This window comes from Sinocyclocheilus grahami, unplaced genomic scaffold, assembly GCF_001515645.1.
Source record: "Sinocyclocheilus grahami isolate Dianchi unplaced genomic scaffold, SAMN03320097.WGS_v1.1 scaffold17.1, whole genome shotgun sequence".
NCBI classification, from domain to species: Eukaryota; Metazoa; Chordata; class Actinopteri; order Cypriniformes; family Cyprinidae; genus Sinocyclocheilus; species Sinocyclocheilus grahami.
This window is the reverse complement of record NW_015505196.1, coordinates 2740115-2759783: the sequence shown is the minus strand read 5'-3', so window position 1 is coordinate 2759783 and position 19669 is coordinate 2740115. Positions and strand designations below refer to the sequence as shown.

Below are 19669 nucleotides of genomic sequence, written 5' to 3'. Positions count from 1 at the left end.
TGGCATCCCCTCTTCTTTTTATAAGAGTCTGCAAATGTCTGGGGACTGAGGAGACAAGTTGCTCAAGTTTAGGAATAGGAATGTTGTCCCATTCTTGTCTAATACAGGCTTCTAGTTGCTCAACTGTCTTAGGTCTTCTTTGTCGCATCTTCCTCTTTATGATGCGCCAAATGTTTTCTATGGGTGAAAGATCTGGACTGCAGGCTGGCCATTTCAGTACCCGGATCCTTCTTCTACGCAGCCATGATGTTGTAATTGATGCAGTATGTGGTCTGGCATTGTCATGTTGGAAAATGCAAGGTCTTCCCTGAAAGAGACGACGTCTGGATGGGAGCATATGTTGTTCTAGAACTTGGATATACCTTTCAGCATTGATGGTGCCTTTCCAGATGTGTAAGCTGCCCATGCCACACGCACTCATGCAACCCCATACCATCAGAGATGCAGGCTTCTGAACTGAGCGCTGATAACAACTTGGGTTGTCCTTGTCCTCTTTAGTCCGGATGACATGGCGTCCCAGTTTTCCAAAAAGAACTTCACATTTTGATTCGTCTGACCACAGAACAGTTTTTCACTTTGCCACAGTCCATTTTAAATGCGCCTTGGCCCAGAGAAAACGCCTGCGCTTCTGGATCATGTTTAGATATGGCTTCTTTTTTGACCTATAGAGTTTTAGCCGGCAACGGCGAATGGCACGGTGGATTGTGTTCACCGACGATGTTTTCTGGAAGTATTCCTGAGCCCATGTTGTGTTTTCCATTACAGTAGCATTCCTGTATGTGATGCAGTGCCGTCTAAGGGCCCGAAGATCACGGGCATCCAGTATGGTTTTCTGGCCTTGACCCTTACGCACAGAGATTGTTTTAGATTCTCTGAATCTTTGGATGATATTATGCACTGTAGATGATGATAACTTCAAACTCTTTGCAATTTTTCTCTGAGAAACTCCTTTCTGATATTGCTCCACTATTTTTCGCCGCAGCATTGGGGGAATTGGTGATCCTCTGCCCATCTTGACTTCTGAGAGACACTGCCACTCTGAGAGGCTCTTTTTATACTCAATCATGTTGCCAATTGACCTAATAAGTTGCAAATTGGTCCTCCAGCTGTTCCTTATATGTACATTTAACTTTTCCGGCCTCTTATTGCTACCTGTCCCAACTTTTTTGGAATGTGTAGCTCTCATGAAATCCAAAATGGGCCAATATTTGGCATGACATTTCAAAATGTCTCACTTTCAACATTTGATATGTTATCTATATTCTATTGTGAATAAAATATAAGTTTATGAGATTTGTAAATTATTCCATTCCTTTTTTACTTTTACTCCTCCTTTTGTCCCAACTTTTTTGGAATTGGGTTTGTATATATCTATATAAACTAGTGGTCTTAGACTTTTAGACCTCAATGTATTAGAGATTCGGGCAATGAGCTTTAAAGCAAATTAATTATGTGACTTAAATATTACCAAGAAAATCAAACAAACTTTAAGAATTATCACAAAATGTCACTGGTACACCAATAAACATCTGAAGCAGATGACACATTTACGTTTACTTCTGATAGCATGCCACAACACTTATGGGGAGACAAACACTTGTATAAAGAATGGCCTGCAACCAGACTGAAAGGGGCTGTGCATCTGTGAGAGAGTTGGAATGGCTTACCTATGTCTGAAATCTTTATTTCTTAGTGTAGCAGAGGAAAAAAAGAGAAGAGAGATAAGAAAAGGGAGAGATAGAGTAAAACAGCAGCAGCACATAAATCTTGTCAAGAAAGGGGAAAAAAACTGGTGTGCATATATTAATCTCTCCTTCTCGCACATATATGGGAAATAATGCAGCAAGACGGGCCTGTTAGCTGTACTTTGTCTTGTTTCTTAAATGGAGTTGGATATGTGAATATTCCACCTGGGAACTAAAGAGCAGTATGAGCTCACAGCACACGCTGAGGTTAACTGGCCCATAATAGCAAATTGATTGTGTCCCAGACAATGAAAAGCAATTCCTTAAACATTGCCTTTAGCCGCACAGATGCCACGCTGTGAATATGTCCCACAGAGGACCACCATTTAATTTGCTTCATCCATGTGTTTTACGGCTTTAATGAAGGAATTTAATTTACAGGAGCAGCAGACGCACAAAGATGATACTGAAACCTGTTAAGTGCTGGGCCATTTATAGAGACCTCGTGTGAGCGCACATATGAGAGATTTTTGCGCGGGTATCAAGTTGGGGGCAGATGGAAGGAATGGAAGATGATAAGATAAGGTTAAAAATACAGTAAGTGTCAATGATAGAAAGACACAGGCAGGGAAAACATGAGATGGAAAACGAGAGGCGCTAAAAGGACGAGACAGACGATTTAGGCCAAAAGAGAAAGGAACAAGAGATAAGGCAAGAGAGGAGATACGGTCATGTATCACCGCAATGGCTAAATGAGGTGCTGCAGGAGAGTGGAGAGTGACATGGAGTGCCCTCTAGGCCCCACCGAGTGTGAGGGAAAAATTTATGATCATTTCAGTGAGAGTCTATAAAAGACCTGAGACACGGCTCTGATTTCATATAGAGGAACCCTGAGAGCACTTTGAAAGAATATCTACGTGTCTCTTTCTCTGTGGATGTGTGAGGCCACTCTAGATCTAAGGAAAGGAAATGACAGGTCTCGACATTTGAAAGAAAAGGGCACATGTGTTCACCTCATGTTTGTAATGTATCAGCTCTGCACTTCATGGTGTTTAGATTAGATCACACTGTGATCACAGTCAGGAGGGAATATACTTTGAATATTTCAGATAGTTTAGATTATTAAATCAATATCACCACCTTTTTTTTTTTTAAACACACACTGAACAATCAAAACAAATTTTTTTCTATTATAGAGATGGAACATTTGACAGCTTTTTGGATATATTTTCCTGTTAAAGAGAAAATGTCATAATTTACTAACCCTCATGTCACTCCAAATCTGAATGTGTTTGTATCCTCTGTGGAACGTAAAAGGAATTCATTTAATATTATGTGCAGACTTCTATTTTCCATATACTGAAAGTGAGTGGAGACTGGGGCTGTTGAGTTTAATTTGCCCAAAAAGAACAACTAGGGCATACAAAATAACTCCTTTCCATATATTTACATTTTAGCTTGCATTTAGAGATTCAAACATTTTAATACTAAAAACGCATTTTTTTTAATATTCACTTTGTGCTGCCAACAGTTGTATGCAAACTCCTAAATTATGAGATGTGAGTTTTTGAATGTCAACTGAAATTGAAATTAATCTAAGCCACAATAGATTTGGTGGCATATAAAATGCCCTGCAACCAACAAAATACAATTACATTTCAATGAAAGAACAAACATACTTAGAATCAACAGCTTCTTTAAATTATAAGCTTTACGGCTATATTATAAATCTCTGATTAATCTCTTTGAAGAAACAAAAACAACTTTGTTTAGTTGGCAGAAAAACTCTGAGAGATAAACACTGTTATTTCTCTGAGCTCAGTAAATAAACACAGACGTGCGCGCGCGCACACACAGCCTTTGATGTGGGCTGGACGAGCTCAATAGAAGGCTTGTGGTAGATGGGAATATGCATTTCTTCTTGGCTTAAGGGGGCGAGAGCACCAGTAATGAGTCACCCTCTACAGATGAGAACCCTGTAACTGTCAGCATGTTCTTCTCAGACCACATGAGCCTTACACTGGGCTGAGTGCCCCATATTACAGTCTAACGACACGCAGTGTTCATATCATTAGCACAAAGGCTACATTATATTGTTTTTTAATGTACTAACTTGCGTTTCTTACCTCAGCTCCATAACACTGGTAACGTTTCCAGAGGGAAAGATGCGTCTGATGTAGTTGAAGTCACCGACGAACAGGCTGCCATCAGATCCACAGGCAAGGGCCACTGGAGCCAACAATTTGTTGCCATCAGCCTGGCCATTACAGCTGGGGCAGGAGATACTGCGCCTGCGCCCATTACCCATAATGGTGCTGATCACTGGAGGCTGCTGGGAGATGAAGACGTTCTCACCGTTGCCTTTGTACAGAATGCCTGCGGGACAGGAAGAGAGGGTTGTGTGGGTGAGCAACTGTATAGTATATCATCACGGAGCTGAATTTGGAAAGATGAAGAGGCAATTAAAAATGAATGGCATGATCTAATGAATAGCCATAACAGCGATTCTGATGATGTAATGTTCATTTATGTGTTTGATATACAATAATCAACAGTTAGATCCAGTACTCTAATATGATTGGATACGTAAGTTCAAAAGGCTATGTTTGGAACATTCCAGCTAGACTGTAAGTCTGTGTTGCTCTGTATATATGCATTATTATGTATACAGACCAACACAGACAAAACATTCACTGACAGCCTGTCTGGAAAGTTGCAAACACAGACATGATGGTTTGTGTGTGTGTGTACCTGACAATCCCCCCTTCTGCTGTGCTCAAGGCCAGAAATGCGATTGAACCTACAACCTTTCAGTTATCAGCCTGAATCTCAAACCAATAGACCACACCAAACCAATCAAACAATAATCAAAGAAAAAGAATGAGCCATAAATATGTAATAAGTGATACCCATTTAGTGAATGAGAGGACAGTTTATCTATGCAGCATCTCATTACTGCTATAATAACCTATAAATCCCATGCACAACAAGAGATCTGTTTAGTTCATTTAGTATTCTACCTCTTTATCGATATCTTTGGCTAAATAGGATATTAAATGACTATTTTCATCTTTTTAATTAAATAAATTAGGCAGAAATAAACAAGGAAACTTATCAAATTGATATTACGAACAATTAGGAAAAAAGAACTGCTTCATATCTTACGTATTAGCATTTCTTAAACAGTAATTAATTTTTGCTTTTGAATATTTTATTCTCAGATGTTTTTCACCTTAATGTAATGCTATCAAAGTGTGTTGCCGTTTTCAAACTGGTTCACAGAACCGTCTGGCTTATAGTAATGTAGCATTCTGATAATTCAAGTGCTAATATATTCAGCAGTGAGAAAAGGGAGCAATCTGGCAGAAGTTCAGAATCAATAAACAGCCCAAACACATGCTGCCAGAATGATTATATGGCACTGGCAACTTAAGCGAATCGATTAATCGAATCACATGATGAAATGACTGTTGGGTGCATCACAGTAAGTTTTAAAAAATAAAAACTACATCAATATATATTTTTGTTCCCTCATATTAGTTCCAAATGAAAAACGAATACTCATCCTCTCACACACTGTTAAAATGATTTCACAAACTGCTGTGGACTCTTTTCAGACTTTTGTAAACTTGTTTTAAGCTTTTATTCTAAGAACATTTGCCTGTGAAAGCAGGTATAGCATTATTAATGTTAAATAAAAGCCAGTTAAGACTAACTTTCACCAAACTGCGTGAACAAGTCACTACCCATCGTGACTAAAGTTATTTCCTGTTTTTCTATCTGTGACTGCACCTCTTCAATTCTGAATCCAGGTAATACACCCTGGTTAATCCTATAACCACAGCAATTGTGAATTTGCATGCCTGCAAGGTCGAGTATGTGTGAGGGAAAAGCATGCATGAGAGTGTTTCTGATAGTTTCACTGTATATTTGTGTGTGTGCGTGCATGTTAAACACTTTGGAAATGCCACAGGGTGTGGGTTTGGACTGTGTGATGAGCTCACTTGGCCCCAGGATTGAATTTGATCGTCGATGTTGTGCTTTAATATTGTCCCTCAGGACATATTTTAATGGTGCACTAATAGCAACACCAGATTGACTAAAACCCACCAGACTCCACTGCTGCCCCATCATTTCCCTTATGCCCTTACCTTGTTCCTCCGACAGCAGCATTACTAGTACTGTTCACAGATTTTTCTTTTGTTTTATGAGAGGCTGGAATCGTATACTTACACCAGATAAAAATTTGTAAATTGGTAAACGACAATAAGCAATGACAGTAACAATAAATTATGAAGTTAAAAGAGGAGAAAACATACCCTCAAACATTTCGACAACTGTTACACACTCTGGGAAATCTGAAAATTACTAACAGAAAACGCTTACAAAAGTTCTTGTCAAATTTTTGAGAAACACGGTGACTGAAGCCTGTAACATGCACGAAAGATCAAGCCTCAGGTTAGCAATAAGTAGAACACAGGGGGTCTTTTATCAGGCCCTAGAGTGGAAAAAAAGGTATGAAGAGTTTTTTGATCTTTTTTTAATGCTGGTTAGGATCAAGGGGGCACCAGGAGAGGAGGGTCAGCAGGAACCATCTCTAAAGCATGCATTTATAGACAGAAATATCTTCATGATTTATGAAAGGGAATTGCAAAATGTTGGAGGAGGGAAGACAAGCATCAGCGCCGACGTGCTCACTGGCACATTCACATTTGGTAAATGAGCATGTCTGTTTGTTGACGTCTAACTCTCCACTAATAGGTTCTAATAAAAAATACCTTCCAAATAGTTAAGTCTATGTAACATTATCATATTTTAAAAATATGAGTCAGCAAGCCTTTGAAATTGTTATAAATGTGCAGCTATGGTCAATAAGGAATTTACAAGCTATTGAATAGCTACCTGCTTTCACGATGAAAGATAGATTAAATTTTTACAACCAGTTTTGAAATGTAAAGTGTGTTGAAAGAGCATGTTGCTTCAGCATGTTTTCTCCATTCATTTGAGCAGGTCAATACTGCATAAATGTAACACAGCACTACAGTAAAACTGTTCATTTAGCAAACAGAAACCAGGGAATCCTTAAATACAAGATGCACTACCCCACAAGAAACTTAAAATATCTGTCCGGACACTTATGAAAGCCCAATTTGAAAATGTTAAAAGGAAAAAGATGAAATATTCTATACTCCCATTGTCAGGCAGAGTTTACATTCACATTCATATTCTTAGCAGATGCACACAAATCACATTAAAAGGCAAGAACCAGCACAGAGAGCTGAGGATACATGACACCTGCTAAGCTAGGCCTCAGAATTTCATACAGCGTGCTGAATTTAATGGTGTTGCTGGCTCTCGGTTCCCATAGAGAAAGCAAACAAGACAGAGAGAGAGAATGGAGACAGAGGGCATCAGGGAGAGACAAGCGATTCGTAGACGGAGCAGAAATAACATGTGCCACCACAAACCGCTGTCATCCACTGTGAGTGCTCAAATTAGAGTCCACCACAAGTCTCCTGTCAACTGTGAACTCCACTAACTTCCTACTGCCTTCTCAACACAAGCCCTCCACCCAGAAGGAGAGAGAGAAGTTGTGTTGCAAAATCTAGCTGCTACGCTGCCTACATCAGAACAGTCACGGAACCTCAGAAGTGTCCGATTCGGAATGCTCTACATCGGCAGCAACTTGTATGCCACACAAATAGCACTATGCACTGGAGAGACTCGACTCAACTGGTTCCAATATAGTGCGAAGCATGAAAATACACAACTCGCACAAAGATTGTCGAATTACAGTAATGAAACCCACACCGCACCTGTTTGATCTGCCGTATGAGGGCTTGGAAATGCAAGCAGATGTAGTACACCCACATGCACAACAATGAATGTCTTCAATTAGACATATACAGATCATGTCGGGCCCCAAATTGAGAACGGCTCACGATGTGGGATGTGCTGGATTATTCATGGACATCAGCAGGAATTTGTGTGACAAATAAATAGCACTATGCACTGGAGAGACTTGACTCAACTGGTTTTAGTATAGTCTGTAGCATGAAAATACACAGCTCATTTGAAGAGTTAATTTGCAAAAACAGATAACTCCATTTTTATTGTGAATTCTACGTAAAATCAATCAAAGTGCAGTTGGGTTGTTTTGATTAAGAAATAATAACTCAAATACAGGTAACTTACAAAATTAAAATTAATTGAAAATACGTTTCTATATATTAAAAGTTTGTTAGCAAAAGCTGATAACTCCAACAGTGTTTTTTTGGCAAAAGCAGGTAACTCCACATTTCATGTTTCACAGTTTAACAAAAACACTTGTTTAATCTTTGTAATCTGCTCAGCTGACAATATAGATGCCTGACAAACTTTGTTGTTGTGATTACACGCAATACAGGGAGCAGCTTTTCCCTCACCATTGTAACGTGCTGCTTTTGCAAGGTATAGTGAAAAGGTTTCAGCTTTTGTTTCCTTTTATGCCTTGAAGGAGAAATCACAGGCTCATCAAGTTTGTCAAAATGATCCATCCTCAATCACTTTTAGTCAGCTTTGACAAAACTCCTCTTAGCTAGCACTTCGTTTTGAACTGACTTGCAGCCTTGTCACCTGACCTGAATACGCTTGTTGGCTTATGCTGTAAAACGTGACTTTGGGATGCCTTGAAAGTGGACAATACCGGCTTTTTTGACAAAACATGTTTAGGGTTCAGATCGCGCTATATGTGGAGAATAAGGCAGTCAGTTCATTTTTTTAAAGATACCGTTTATCGGTTTTTGCAAATGAACACTTCATTTTAATTACACCGAGCAATTTTTATCAATGTGAATGAAATATACATTTACTTCTAATTAATAATTCCCTTGCCGCCTTCTGTGTAGTCAGCTCACCGTTTTGGAACACCTCAAGAGTGTGCGTCCAAAACACTGAAAATGTGAGCGTCTGTGTGCGATTTTTGGAGAGGAAGACTGTTTGCTTTGCGCACATGCGTTAAAGATTAAAGATAAGACTGGACAGAACCAAAGACATTTAAGAGAGTAAGAGGAAGTGTTCTTACACACATCAAGTCAAAGTGTGCAGGTGAACTCAAAGTGTCCAAGTCAATAGAATGTTTTCTGAAAGCGTCCTTGCGAACACAGTTAGCTGCTTTTTGGGAGTTGCTTTGAAAGCGGCGGGGTGTTCGAGACTGGGGTGGGGGGTGGGGGTCTTCAAAGCTGCACTTCAAAGGATGACTTCATGCGGTGCGCGCTAAATTATTCACATCGGGCAGCATGCTGGAATTCTGCATCTAGCTCCTCTGTGCGCTAATTATGAGTGAGATCAATGACGCCATCTTAAGCCCCCTCTCGGGTGTGCTTGGGCACCGGTCCACACAGCAGCCGCATCACGGTCTAAACGTCCCCATAAATCTCAATATACCTCCTCCTCTGATCAACCACCCACCATCGATTAAGCCATTGAGCGAGGGATTGGCCGGAAGAGTGAGAGGGATGGAGGTACGTAGACGGAGGGCTGCTTTCTGAAGTACTTTTAGGCTACTCTGTAGCGATGCTCCACTAACAAAGACAAATTGGACAAGGGAGGCTCGTTGGCCCTGGGAGAGACCCACGACCTTGACTTCAAACTGAGCTTCTCCGAGGGAGGTCGCTTCAGATATACACACACACGAAAACACATTTTCAGTGGCCAATCGGAGCCATGCGCACTGGTCGCTCTTTCACGCAAATTACTTGTGGTCGCATTACAGTAATGAAACCCACTCCGCACCTGTTTGATCTGCCGTATGAGGGCTTGGAAATAATAGTGCGAGCGGATCTACATACACCCACACGCACAACAACGAATGTCTTCAATTACACACACACAGATTATGACTAGCCCCAGATTGTTAATGGCTCTTGACGTGAGACGTGCTGGATTATTCATTCAGGCATGCAGAGAGACAGCCCTCAGCTCATAATGATTGTGTGTACTTGTTCCTTTGATATGCGTGATGTGTGTGTATATAAAAATCTGACAAAAGAGGACAGGTTATGAGTGGAAAGCAGTGATTTGCCAATAAAAGGCTGAATTGGAGTTTATAGCTGCTGTGTTTATGTTGGGTCAGAAACTAGATGAGATAGAGCTGAAGCTGTAGCCTACTCAATTTTCTTCCATTTACGCCTCACAAACCATCTGTCACTGCCTCCTTTTCTTTCTCGCAGTGTACCATTTAATGTCTTGTGTTCTACTCCACTTCTTTTGTCTCAACAACTCTCCTTCAATCTCTCTGTCTTAAGACAATGCTTATTTTTTCCTCTCTTTTGTTAGAATCTGATAACTCTGCAAATATTTGCGAGATATATTTAAATAAGAATTGTATCAGACTGAAAACTGTGTCGCTTTATATATATATATATATATATATATATATATATAAAGTCCTTTATGTATTGGTTTTCTAAACTTTTGATTCCAGGCTTTTGGTATTTTAAAGCAATACATCATATCTCAAAGGATTTGTTTATCTTCGCAGTCATAGCCACTGTGTCAGCTAATTTGAAAAATACATAAAAACTGTATGGAAAAGCAACCATAAATCTTTGCGGAGCCGCGTGAAGTGCGTGTGGGTGTGTATGTGTAGAGAGAGTGCGATTAGTGGTCATCGAGTATTACCAAAATCAATTTAATTTAATCATTTTGCGTCTCCTGTGTGTTCATTTCTCACATCTCTCTGCCATTTTTTTGTCATTAATATTTCATGAACTTCTTCCTGACAGGTCCAAAGTCAATTTGAATAATGGGAAAACAGTGTGTTTGGAGTCAGGACAAAACTAGTAATAAGCAGGTGATGCTTTTTATTATTTTTATTTTTTGGTCCAGAGTGTCTGTACCACACATGCAGCACAGCAGAAAAAAACAAGTAGCAAATCTGCGAACATGCTTTCCATCAATCACACACTCTGTCTTTGAAGATTTCCTGACTGGAAGTAATTGCAGTCCCAAAGAGAGGTGTCTGAATCTCTCTCCCTGACCTCCTGCTGTTAGGTGGAAGGAGGGGAGGTACAGTGGCTGAGCACTGACAGAGGCTGATAAGGGCAGATGAAAGGAATCAGAGGCTGAGATGGCGAGAGAGAACGAGAGAGGATGCAGGTAAGCCCTGCAGGCTGTGGTGGTCCACATCAGAGAGCGAGGTGCGCTTGGCTCATGCAGCCAGATTCAAAGTTGCATTACATGCTTGTACATGACTAAAGCTGAACTCAATGGAATTTAGAAAGGGCAGTAAAGTCTAGCGTGGCTGAATTTGCGGTGTCGGAGTGTGTGAGCGCTTGTGTGAGGTGAGAGGAAAACGTGGATACAGCGGCCTTCAGGGGAAAAAGAGACTTGAGAGGGATGGAAAGATGTCAAAATGCGATTAGGCCACTTTCATGTGTATGTGTGTACACGTGTGGTAAAGAAGGTTAGAGTGGAACACATATATATATATATATATATGTGCACATTAAGGCAGCAGGTGGTAGTGGAAGTGGGAGGGCTCTCCATAAGCAAGGGGATTCTGTGAATGAACTCTTTAAGATAGCATGCCTGACTGGAGCCGGTGCTAGCTGTGGCATGTGAACATCCAAAGATGAACACAAACACAGACTTCCCAAGCCTTATCAGAGCCCACAGGTCAAGACAGAGAGGGGGAGAAAAGGAGGGGACTTGGCATTACTGTAAAAGAAAAAAAAAATACTCAGCCCCACCTAACCACCCTGTTTACAGTCGGTTTAACTCCTCTGCCTGCTTGAGAATCTTCATAGATGATGACTAATAAATGAAAGACTAACTAACCACTATGATGCATGCACAGTAAGTTCGGAGAACTCACATACATTCTCTGGGTAAAAGAAGATATACAAATTTTAGTATGGGGATTTTTTATATCTTACCAATGAATATGTGCTTAGATTAATAATGTCTTTATGATGATTTTTACATTGTATTATATGTAGCAACCATATATACAAAAATCTGTATGTTTATATATGTTTCTGTAATAAAAAGAGAAAGGAAAACTTGAAATCGCATCATATGACCCCTTTAAATGCATGTCTATTGTTGGAGCAGCATATCGACATGTAACGCGATTGAGCTTCTGGTGACCAGAGTTCGACTCCTTAACTTAAGGACCTTTCCCAATCCCACCCCCCTCTCTCCACCACTTCATTTCCTGTCTGTCTATACTGTCCTATCATGTTAATATATGAAGTTGTTCCAAATTCTAATAGGTCATATATACTTACATATGGCAATATATTTCACTTATGGAAATCTAATAAATGTACATATATTTCATCTGCTGTATGGGGGATCCTGCAGTCCTCCTCCACACTGAGCATACAATAGCCGCTATGGAGATGAACACCTTTCTGAAGTCGAAAAAACAAATGGGATATCTTAAAATCTTGTGGATTTCATGGATACGAGTTGACCATTGCAAATGCACATCAAGTGAGGCACTGGGACAAGGCGTTTGATTTGCCAATTGTGGCAATATAAAATCAGCCCCGGTAGATGCCAGTGCAAATACTTTATTAATATTTATTACACAGCACTTTGGAATACTTGATTCTGATTATTCAATCACCAAATTGTGCGGTCAAATACTTTTGTAAAGTGATCAATAAACCGTATAATTGGCAATGTTTTCCTACACAGCTGTGCTAGTCTCATATTTCCACTTCCTGTTGGGTCCTGATTAGTCTTGGTCTCAGACGTCACGCCCACGGACTGTTGGCTAAACGTCTGATGCATATGGGACACAAAAGTGGAAACACTTCAGGAGTGTCGAAGTCGTCATCGAATTGGTTGAATTCTACAGGATTTCCGGGAGACGTGCATGTCACGTTCTTTAACGTTCCGTCTGGAAACAAAGATGCCGTGACGCCAAACCCCGAAAGAAGAAAGCTGTAGTGTTTACAACTGTGACGACAAGCGCTCATCAGGATCAACTAAACACTGGAGTTTCAAAAGTATTTGAAATATTTAAAGTTCGCAGCATAGAATCTTTAAAATACGTCCCAAGAGTTTTACACACCGGTCTGTTATTGTGGCAACATTTCCACGCCCCGAAAGGTAACGCTGAACGAAACGAACTGTGATTGGTTGGTTGACATGTCAGTCAAACGGCCTCATGGGCAGGCCTTGGCCAATGAAAGCTGCCATGGATTCACGACTACACGAGATTAGGTCCTGATCAACCTGTCTTGGTTTATTTAGCTATAATGACCGGCGGACTGTAGATTAACTTAGTTCCTTTAGAAAAGGCTGTGAATGTGAACAGATGGAGGACGCAAAAATAGTGCGAGTGTGTGTTTTAGTTTGTAGCTGGGCGTTGTCTGGATGTAAGCATGCATGTGTTTTCCCTCGTGAGACAGCATGAAAAGTGTGGTGACAGGGTGAGGTCACCAGAGACGGGAAGCTAATGCAAACAAACACTCCTACACTTAACCAAACCCCAGAGGATATTACAGTAGGCCTTATTACTCTGTTCCTTTCATTATAACTAGACAAGAATATAGATACACTGAAAGACTCTCAGGCCTAAAGCTTGGAGCTACACACATTTCAGATGGACACTTACAATTACATACGTTGTAGCTCCCTCGCCGCACACACTAAACGTTCAACATTTATGGACCTGGATAGCTACTATTAATTTCTATTAGACCATTGCAGACATTTTGAGACTACTGACAGTAATAAGTGCTCTCAAATGACATTGTGTTGCTCTGAAAGGGTGATGGGAGACAGAGCCTCCTTCCACTAAATATTGTACAGGGTAAGAGTTACCTAAAATGTTATAATGGCAACAACATTATTATTATTTTATATTATAATTAATATGACAATATTATAAATACTATTTATAGATTAAAATGCATTAATATTTTTTATTATCTTTTATTTTCAAATAAAAAAATAATTTTATATAATTTTCACGTTTTATTTATTTATTTATTTTTACTTTTGTCATGTGCTTTTGTAATTTTTTTATATTTTTATTTAGATAATTTTTTCAGATTTATTTTCAGTTAGTTTCAAATGTTCTTTTTTATGTAATATTTATATTTGGTATTTTGTTTCAGCATCTCAAATAACACTGATTTTTAATAGTTAACAATACAGCAGCACATTTATTATTATTATTAAGAAGCCTTAGAAATCTAACTGGCTTGAACTGTGGAATTAAGGATCCACAATCATGACTCAATGACATCCAACAGAGCTTGAATGACCTGCAGCAGTGTATTCTGGGATGCTCTAGGTGGGACAGGTGCCTTACTAATCAGACAGTTGGATATGCTAGGGATCAGGAGGTATAGGGGCTGGTGGGTAGAGGGGGGTCAGGGACGAAGCAAGGGCAGCAGGCATGGAGAGGAGATGAAAGACCGTTGGAATTTGTATGGACAGATGGCTCTCAGCCAGTGAAGTAAAAGAGGGCTTAGTGTCACTCAAGATGCCAACAACAACAAAAAGAGAGTCTGGACAACTAGTGGCTCACCCCCCCCCCCGTTACGTTACAAAGAAACAAAGCTGCATCAGAGTTAGAACCTATAAATAAACAAAGTAAACATTCAAAAAACAACATGCCTGTGCACTCATAAAATAGAGAAGCTATCCAAATCATTGCACAAAAGTTAAATTAAGTTAAACTCTCTGCTTTAAGATGGTGCCGAGTATGGCTGTCGTGGTGTAGAACGCTCCCATTCTTTTACTGTTTTTGTTTGTTTGTTCTGTGTTTAGTCATTATCTTAGTTTTACCAGAGACGAACTACTGGACATAAGGCAATACACACCAGACAATTTTTTCCCGGTTTTTGATTATTCAGACGCTTTGTTGGATGTTTTGGTCGGAGGGGCAGTGCTCAGACGGAAAAGAGGGAAATGCATCTAACGCGCTGGTTAAGCTCCGCAAACTGCGCTCCCTAGTATCCATCTAGCAAATCTCCATTCCCTTCCTAACAAAATGGGTGAACAACATCTCCTCACCCGCACAAACAAGGACTTTTCAAAATCTGCTGCATTGTGCTTCCCAGAAACCTGGCTGAGTGAAGCCATTCCGGACAACGCGCTTCATCTGCCGGGCTACCAGCTGTTCAGAGCGGATCGCATCATGGAGTTAACGGGGAAAACGAGAGGTGGTGGACTATGTTTATACATAAATGAAGGTTGGTGTTCAGACGTAACAACTCTGAAGAAGATGTGCTCTCCTAATTTAGAGGCGCTCTTCATAAACTGTAAACTGTTCTATTCTCCCCGGGAGTTTTCCTTTTTCATTCTCGTGAATGTGTACGTGCCTCCGGACGCGTGCGTGAGCATCGCGATGCAACAGCTGGCCGAACAAATAACTGAAATGGAACAACGGTACCCGGACTCTCTTTTAATTATTGGAAATTTTAACAAAGCAAATCTCTCCCGTGACCTGCCAAAATACAGAGCATGTTACATGTCCCACCAGAGACAGTTATATATTGGATCACTGTTATACAACAATTAAGGATGCATATCACTCTGTTCCACGGGCAGCTTTGGGGCTCTCTGATCACTGTTTGGTTCATCTTATACCGACCTACAGGCAGAAACTGAAATCAGCCAAACCTGTATTAAGGACTGTTAAAAGATAGACTAATGAAGCAGAGCGGGATTTACATGCCTGTTTTGACCTCGCTGATTGGAGTGTTTTTGAAGCTGCTTCCACCGATCTGGACAAGCTCATGGAGACTAACATCATATATCAGTTTCTGTGAGGATATGTGCATCCCCACCAGGACATTCTTATCATCAATAATTATAAACCGTGGTTTACAGGGAAACTCAAACAGCTTCGTCACGCCAAAGAGGATGCTTACAGAAATGGGGATAAAGTCTTGTATAACCAGGCCAGGAACAGACTAACAAAGAAGATCAGAGTGGCTAAAAATAACTACTCTGAAAAGCTGAGAAAACAGTTTTCAGCCATGATCCAGCGTCAGTATGGACTGGTCTGAAGAACATCACCTTGTACAAGACACCATCCCCACAGTCTGTGGAGAATCAACAACTGGCTGACGATCTGAATGTGTTTTACTGTCGATTTGAAAAGGCCAGGCTGACACCCAGCACCTGCTCTGATCTGCACTTTACACATTCACCTACCCTCCCTGCAACCTGCACCTAAGTTCTGTGTAGAGGATGTGAACCGGGTCTTCAGGAAGCAGAAATCTAAGAAAACTTCAGGCCCAGACAGTGTTTCACCTGCCTGTTTTAAAGTCTGTGCTGACCAACTGGCCCACATCTTCACACAGATCTTCAACAAATCACTGGTGCTGAGTGAATTTCCCTGCTGCTTCAAACGCTCCACCATCATTCCGGGTCCCCAAAAAACTCAAAATCACTGGACTTAATGACTACAGACCTGTCGCTCTCACGTCTGTGGTCATAAAGACATTTGAGCGACTGGTCCTGGCCTACCTGAAGGACATCACTGGACCCTTGCTGGATCCTTTCCAGTTTGCCTACAGAGCAAACAGATCTGTGGATGACATAGTCAACATGGGACTGCATTACATCCTGCAACACCTTGACAAAACTGGGAATTACACAAGGATCTTATTTGTGTACTTCAGTTTGGCCTTCAATACCATCATGCCTGACCTTCTCTCAGACAATCTGACCCAGCTCTCCGTACCCACCTCCATCTGTCAGTGGATCACCAGCTTCCTGACAGACAGGCAGCTAGTGAGGCTGGGCAAACTCACATCCAGGACTCTCACGATCAGCACTGGTGCCCCTCAGGGATGTGTGCTCTCCCCACTGCTCCTGTCCCTGTATACAAATGACTGCACTTCAAAGGACCCCCCTGTCAAGCTCCTGAAGTTTGCAGACGACACTACAGTCATCGGCCTCATCGAGGACGGAGACGAGTCTGCTTACAGACAGGAGGATGAGCAGCTGGCTGTCTGGTGCAGTCTTAACAACCTGGAGCTAAACACTCTCAAAACTTTGGAGATGATGGACTTCAGGAGGAACCCCCCTGCACTCTCCCCACTCAACATCATGAACAGCACTTTGACTGCAGTGGAGTCATTCAGATTCCTGGGCAACACCATCTCTCAGGACCTGAGGTGGGACAATCACATTGACTCTATTGTGAAAAAGGCCCAGTATAGGCTGTATTTCCTCCGCCAGCTGAGGAAGTTCAACCTGCCACAGGAACTGCTGAAACAGTTATACTCGGCCATCACTGAGTCTGTCCTATGTTCATCTATAACTGTTTGTTTTGGTTCAGCAACCAAAACAGACATCAGCAGACTACAACGGACAGTCAGGACTGCTGAGAGGATTATTGGTGCCCCTCTACCCAACCTCCAAGAACTTTACATCTGCGTCAGTATGGACTGGTCTGAAGAACATCACCTTGTACAAGACACCATCCCCACAGTCTGTGGAGAATCAACAACTGGCTGACGATCTGAATGTGTTTTACTGTCGATTTGAAAAGGCCAGGCTGACACCCAGCACCTGCTCTGATCTGCACTTTACACATTCACCTACCCTCCCTGCAACCTGCACCTAAGTTCTGTGTAGAGGATGTGAACCGGGTCTTCAGGAAGCAGAAATCTAAGAAAACTTCAGGCCCAGACAGTGTTTCACCTGCCTGTTTTAAAGTCTGTGCTGACCAACTGGCCCACATCTTCACACAGATCTTCAACAAATCACTGGTGCTGAGTGAATTTCCCTGCTGCTTCAAACGCTCCACCATCATTCCGGGTCCCCAAAAAACTCAAAATCACTGGACTTAATGACTACAGACCTGTCGCTCTCACGTCTGTGGTCATAAAGACATTTGAGCGACTGGTCCTGGCCTACCTGAAGGACATCACTGGACCCTTGCTGGATCCTTTCCAGTTTGCCTACAGAGCAAACAGATCTGTGGATGACATAGTCAACATGGGACTGCATTACATCCTGCAACACCTTGACAAAACTGGGAATTACACAAGGATCTTATTTGTGTACTTCAGTTTGGCCTTCAATACCATCATGCCTGACCTTCTCTCAGACAATCTGACCCAGCTCTCCGTACCCACCTCCATCTGTCAGTGGATCACCAGCTTCCTGACAGACAGGCAGCTAGTGAGGCTGGGCAAACTCACATCCAGGACTCTCACGATCAGCACTGGTGCCCCTCAGGGATGTGTGCTCTCCCCACTGCTCCTGTCCCTGTATACAAATGACTGCACTTCAAAGGACCCCCCTGTCAAGCTCCTGAAGTTTGCAGACGACACTACAGTCATCGGCCTCATCGAGGACGGAGACGAGTCTGCTTACAGACAGGAGGATGAGCAGCTGGCTGTCTGGTGCAGTCTTAACAACCTGGAGCTAAACACTCTCAAAACTTTGGAGATGATGGACTTCAGGAGGAACCCCCCTGCACTCTCCCCACTCAACATCATGAACAGCACTTTGACTGCAGTGGAGTCATTCAGATTCCTGGGCAACACCATCTCTCAGGACCTGAGGTGGGACAATCACATTGACTCTATTGTGAAAAAGGCCCAGCAGAGGCTGTATTTCCTCCGCCAGCTGAGGAAGTTCAACCTGCCACAGGAACTGCTGAAACAGTTATACTCGGCCATCACTGAGTCTGTCCTATGTTCATCTATAACTGTTTGTTTTGGTTCAGCAACCAAAACAGACATCAGCAGACTACAACGGACAGTCAGGACTGCTGAGAGGATTATTGGTGCCCCTCTACCCAACCTCCAAGAACTTTACATCTCCAGACTGAGGAAAAGGGCTAAAAAAATCACTCTGGACCCCTCACACCCAGCCAACTCTCTCTTTGAACTGTTGCCCTCCGGCCGGCGCTACAGAGCGCTGTGCACCAAAACAGCCAGACACAGGAAAAGTTTTCCCCCCAGGCCATATCACACCTGAACAACACATAACACACTTCAGTACTGCACATCTGTAAATAACTCATTAAACCTTCATCTGTAAATAGCACATATGCACATTCACAGTTCTGTCTATGGACATTTTTACTTTTTCTGTATATTTTTATTACTATTGTTATTTATAATTTATTGTCCATTCTCTCATTTTATGTATGTCTGCACTTTGTTTGTATTTTCTGTACCGGAAGCTCCTAACACCAAGACAAATTGGCAATAAAGCTCTTTCTGATTCTGAAAGTTAATTGTTTCTAACAGAATAAAGACTATTTGCCATTTCCTACCAGTCACTGCAAATTAATTTGAGTCAGTGTATGAAAATATTACTGGCATCTCATCATGCCATATTGCCTGTGGGATGTGTTCTCCCACACAGACAGACAGGTCAGATTATTCTGACATGTGATGAGCGCTTGATGACTGCTCAAATCATTATTTATTTTCGTTGATTATTTTGTCTCAGTTAGCTTCTGAACCTTTCTTTTTAGTTTTATTTGTTTAGTTTGTTTCAGTTCATTCCAGTTTACGCTGTTTTTAATCCATCAGTTTTCATTTTTGTTTTAGTTTTTGATAACCCTGACAGAAGAAATGGAGAACAATGCCTTAAGTTGATTTATTAATGATTGTATCTATGTTAAACACATACTGTATCTATAATGTATATTACACTCACTCTCGGATTTAGTTAAACTGACTAGTACAATTTCTCAACGCCCTCTGTGTCTCGCTCCGGAGAGTTCATTTCCACAATCATTATGTTGGACTGGGCATGCTCACATACCTCCATCAGAGGCTCACTTCATTGGGTAATTTATGGCCTGCCTGCATGGATTCACCAGCTCCCAGCTGTCCATCACTGTCTGCTGCTGTCCCAGAGAGGAACAGATTTTTTGCTTCTCTTACTTTTTTTATGAGTGACTAAAAGCAGCTCTTTTTCTATGTCAGATCTCACATAATGCTGTGAAAAGACTGTGCTCTCTCTCTCTTTATATATATTTTCCAGGACACGTGAAGAAA

General features: G+C 41.4%; 1 protein-coding gene across 4 annotated transcripts in view; it reads right to left on the bottom strand.

The window, feature by feature from the left end:
- tenm3 (teneurin transmembrane protein 3) overlaps positions 1-19669 on the bottom strand; it is a 123492-nt gene that overhangs the window by 16819 nt on the left and 87004 nt on the right. For 3 of the 4 annotated variants that reach the window (XM_016232249.1, XM_016232257.1, XM_016232271.1), the window contains 2 exons: positions 3812-4061; positions 1668-1688 (listed from right to left, as the gene is read on the bottom strand). In XM_016232249.1, the coding sequence (XP_016087735.1) occupies positions 1668-1688; positions 3812-4061 (271 nt within the window). The remainder of the gene's footprint in view (positions 1-1667; positions 1689-3811; positions 4062-19669) is intronic. The other variant, XM_016232263.1, reaches the window with a different exon arrangement.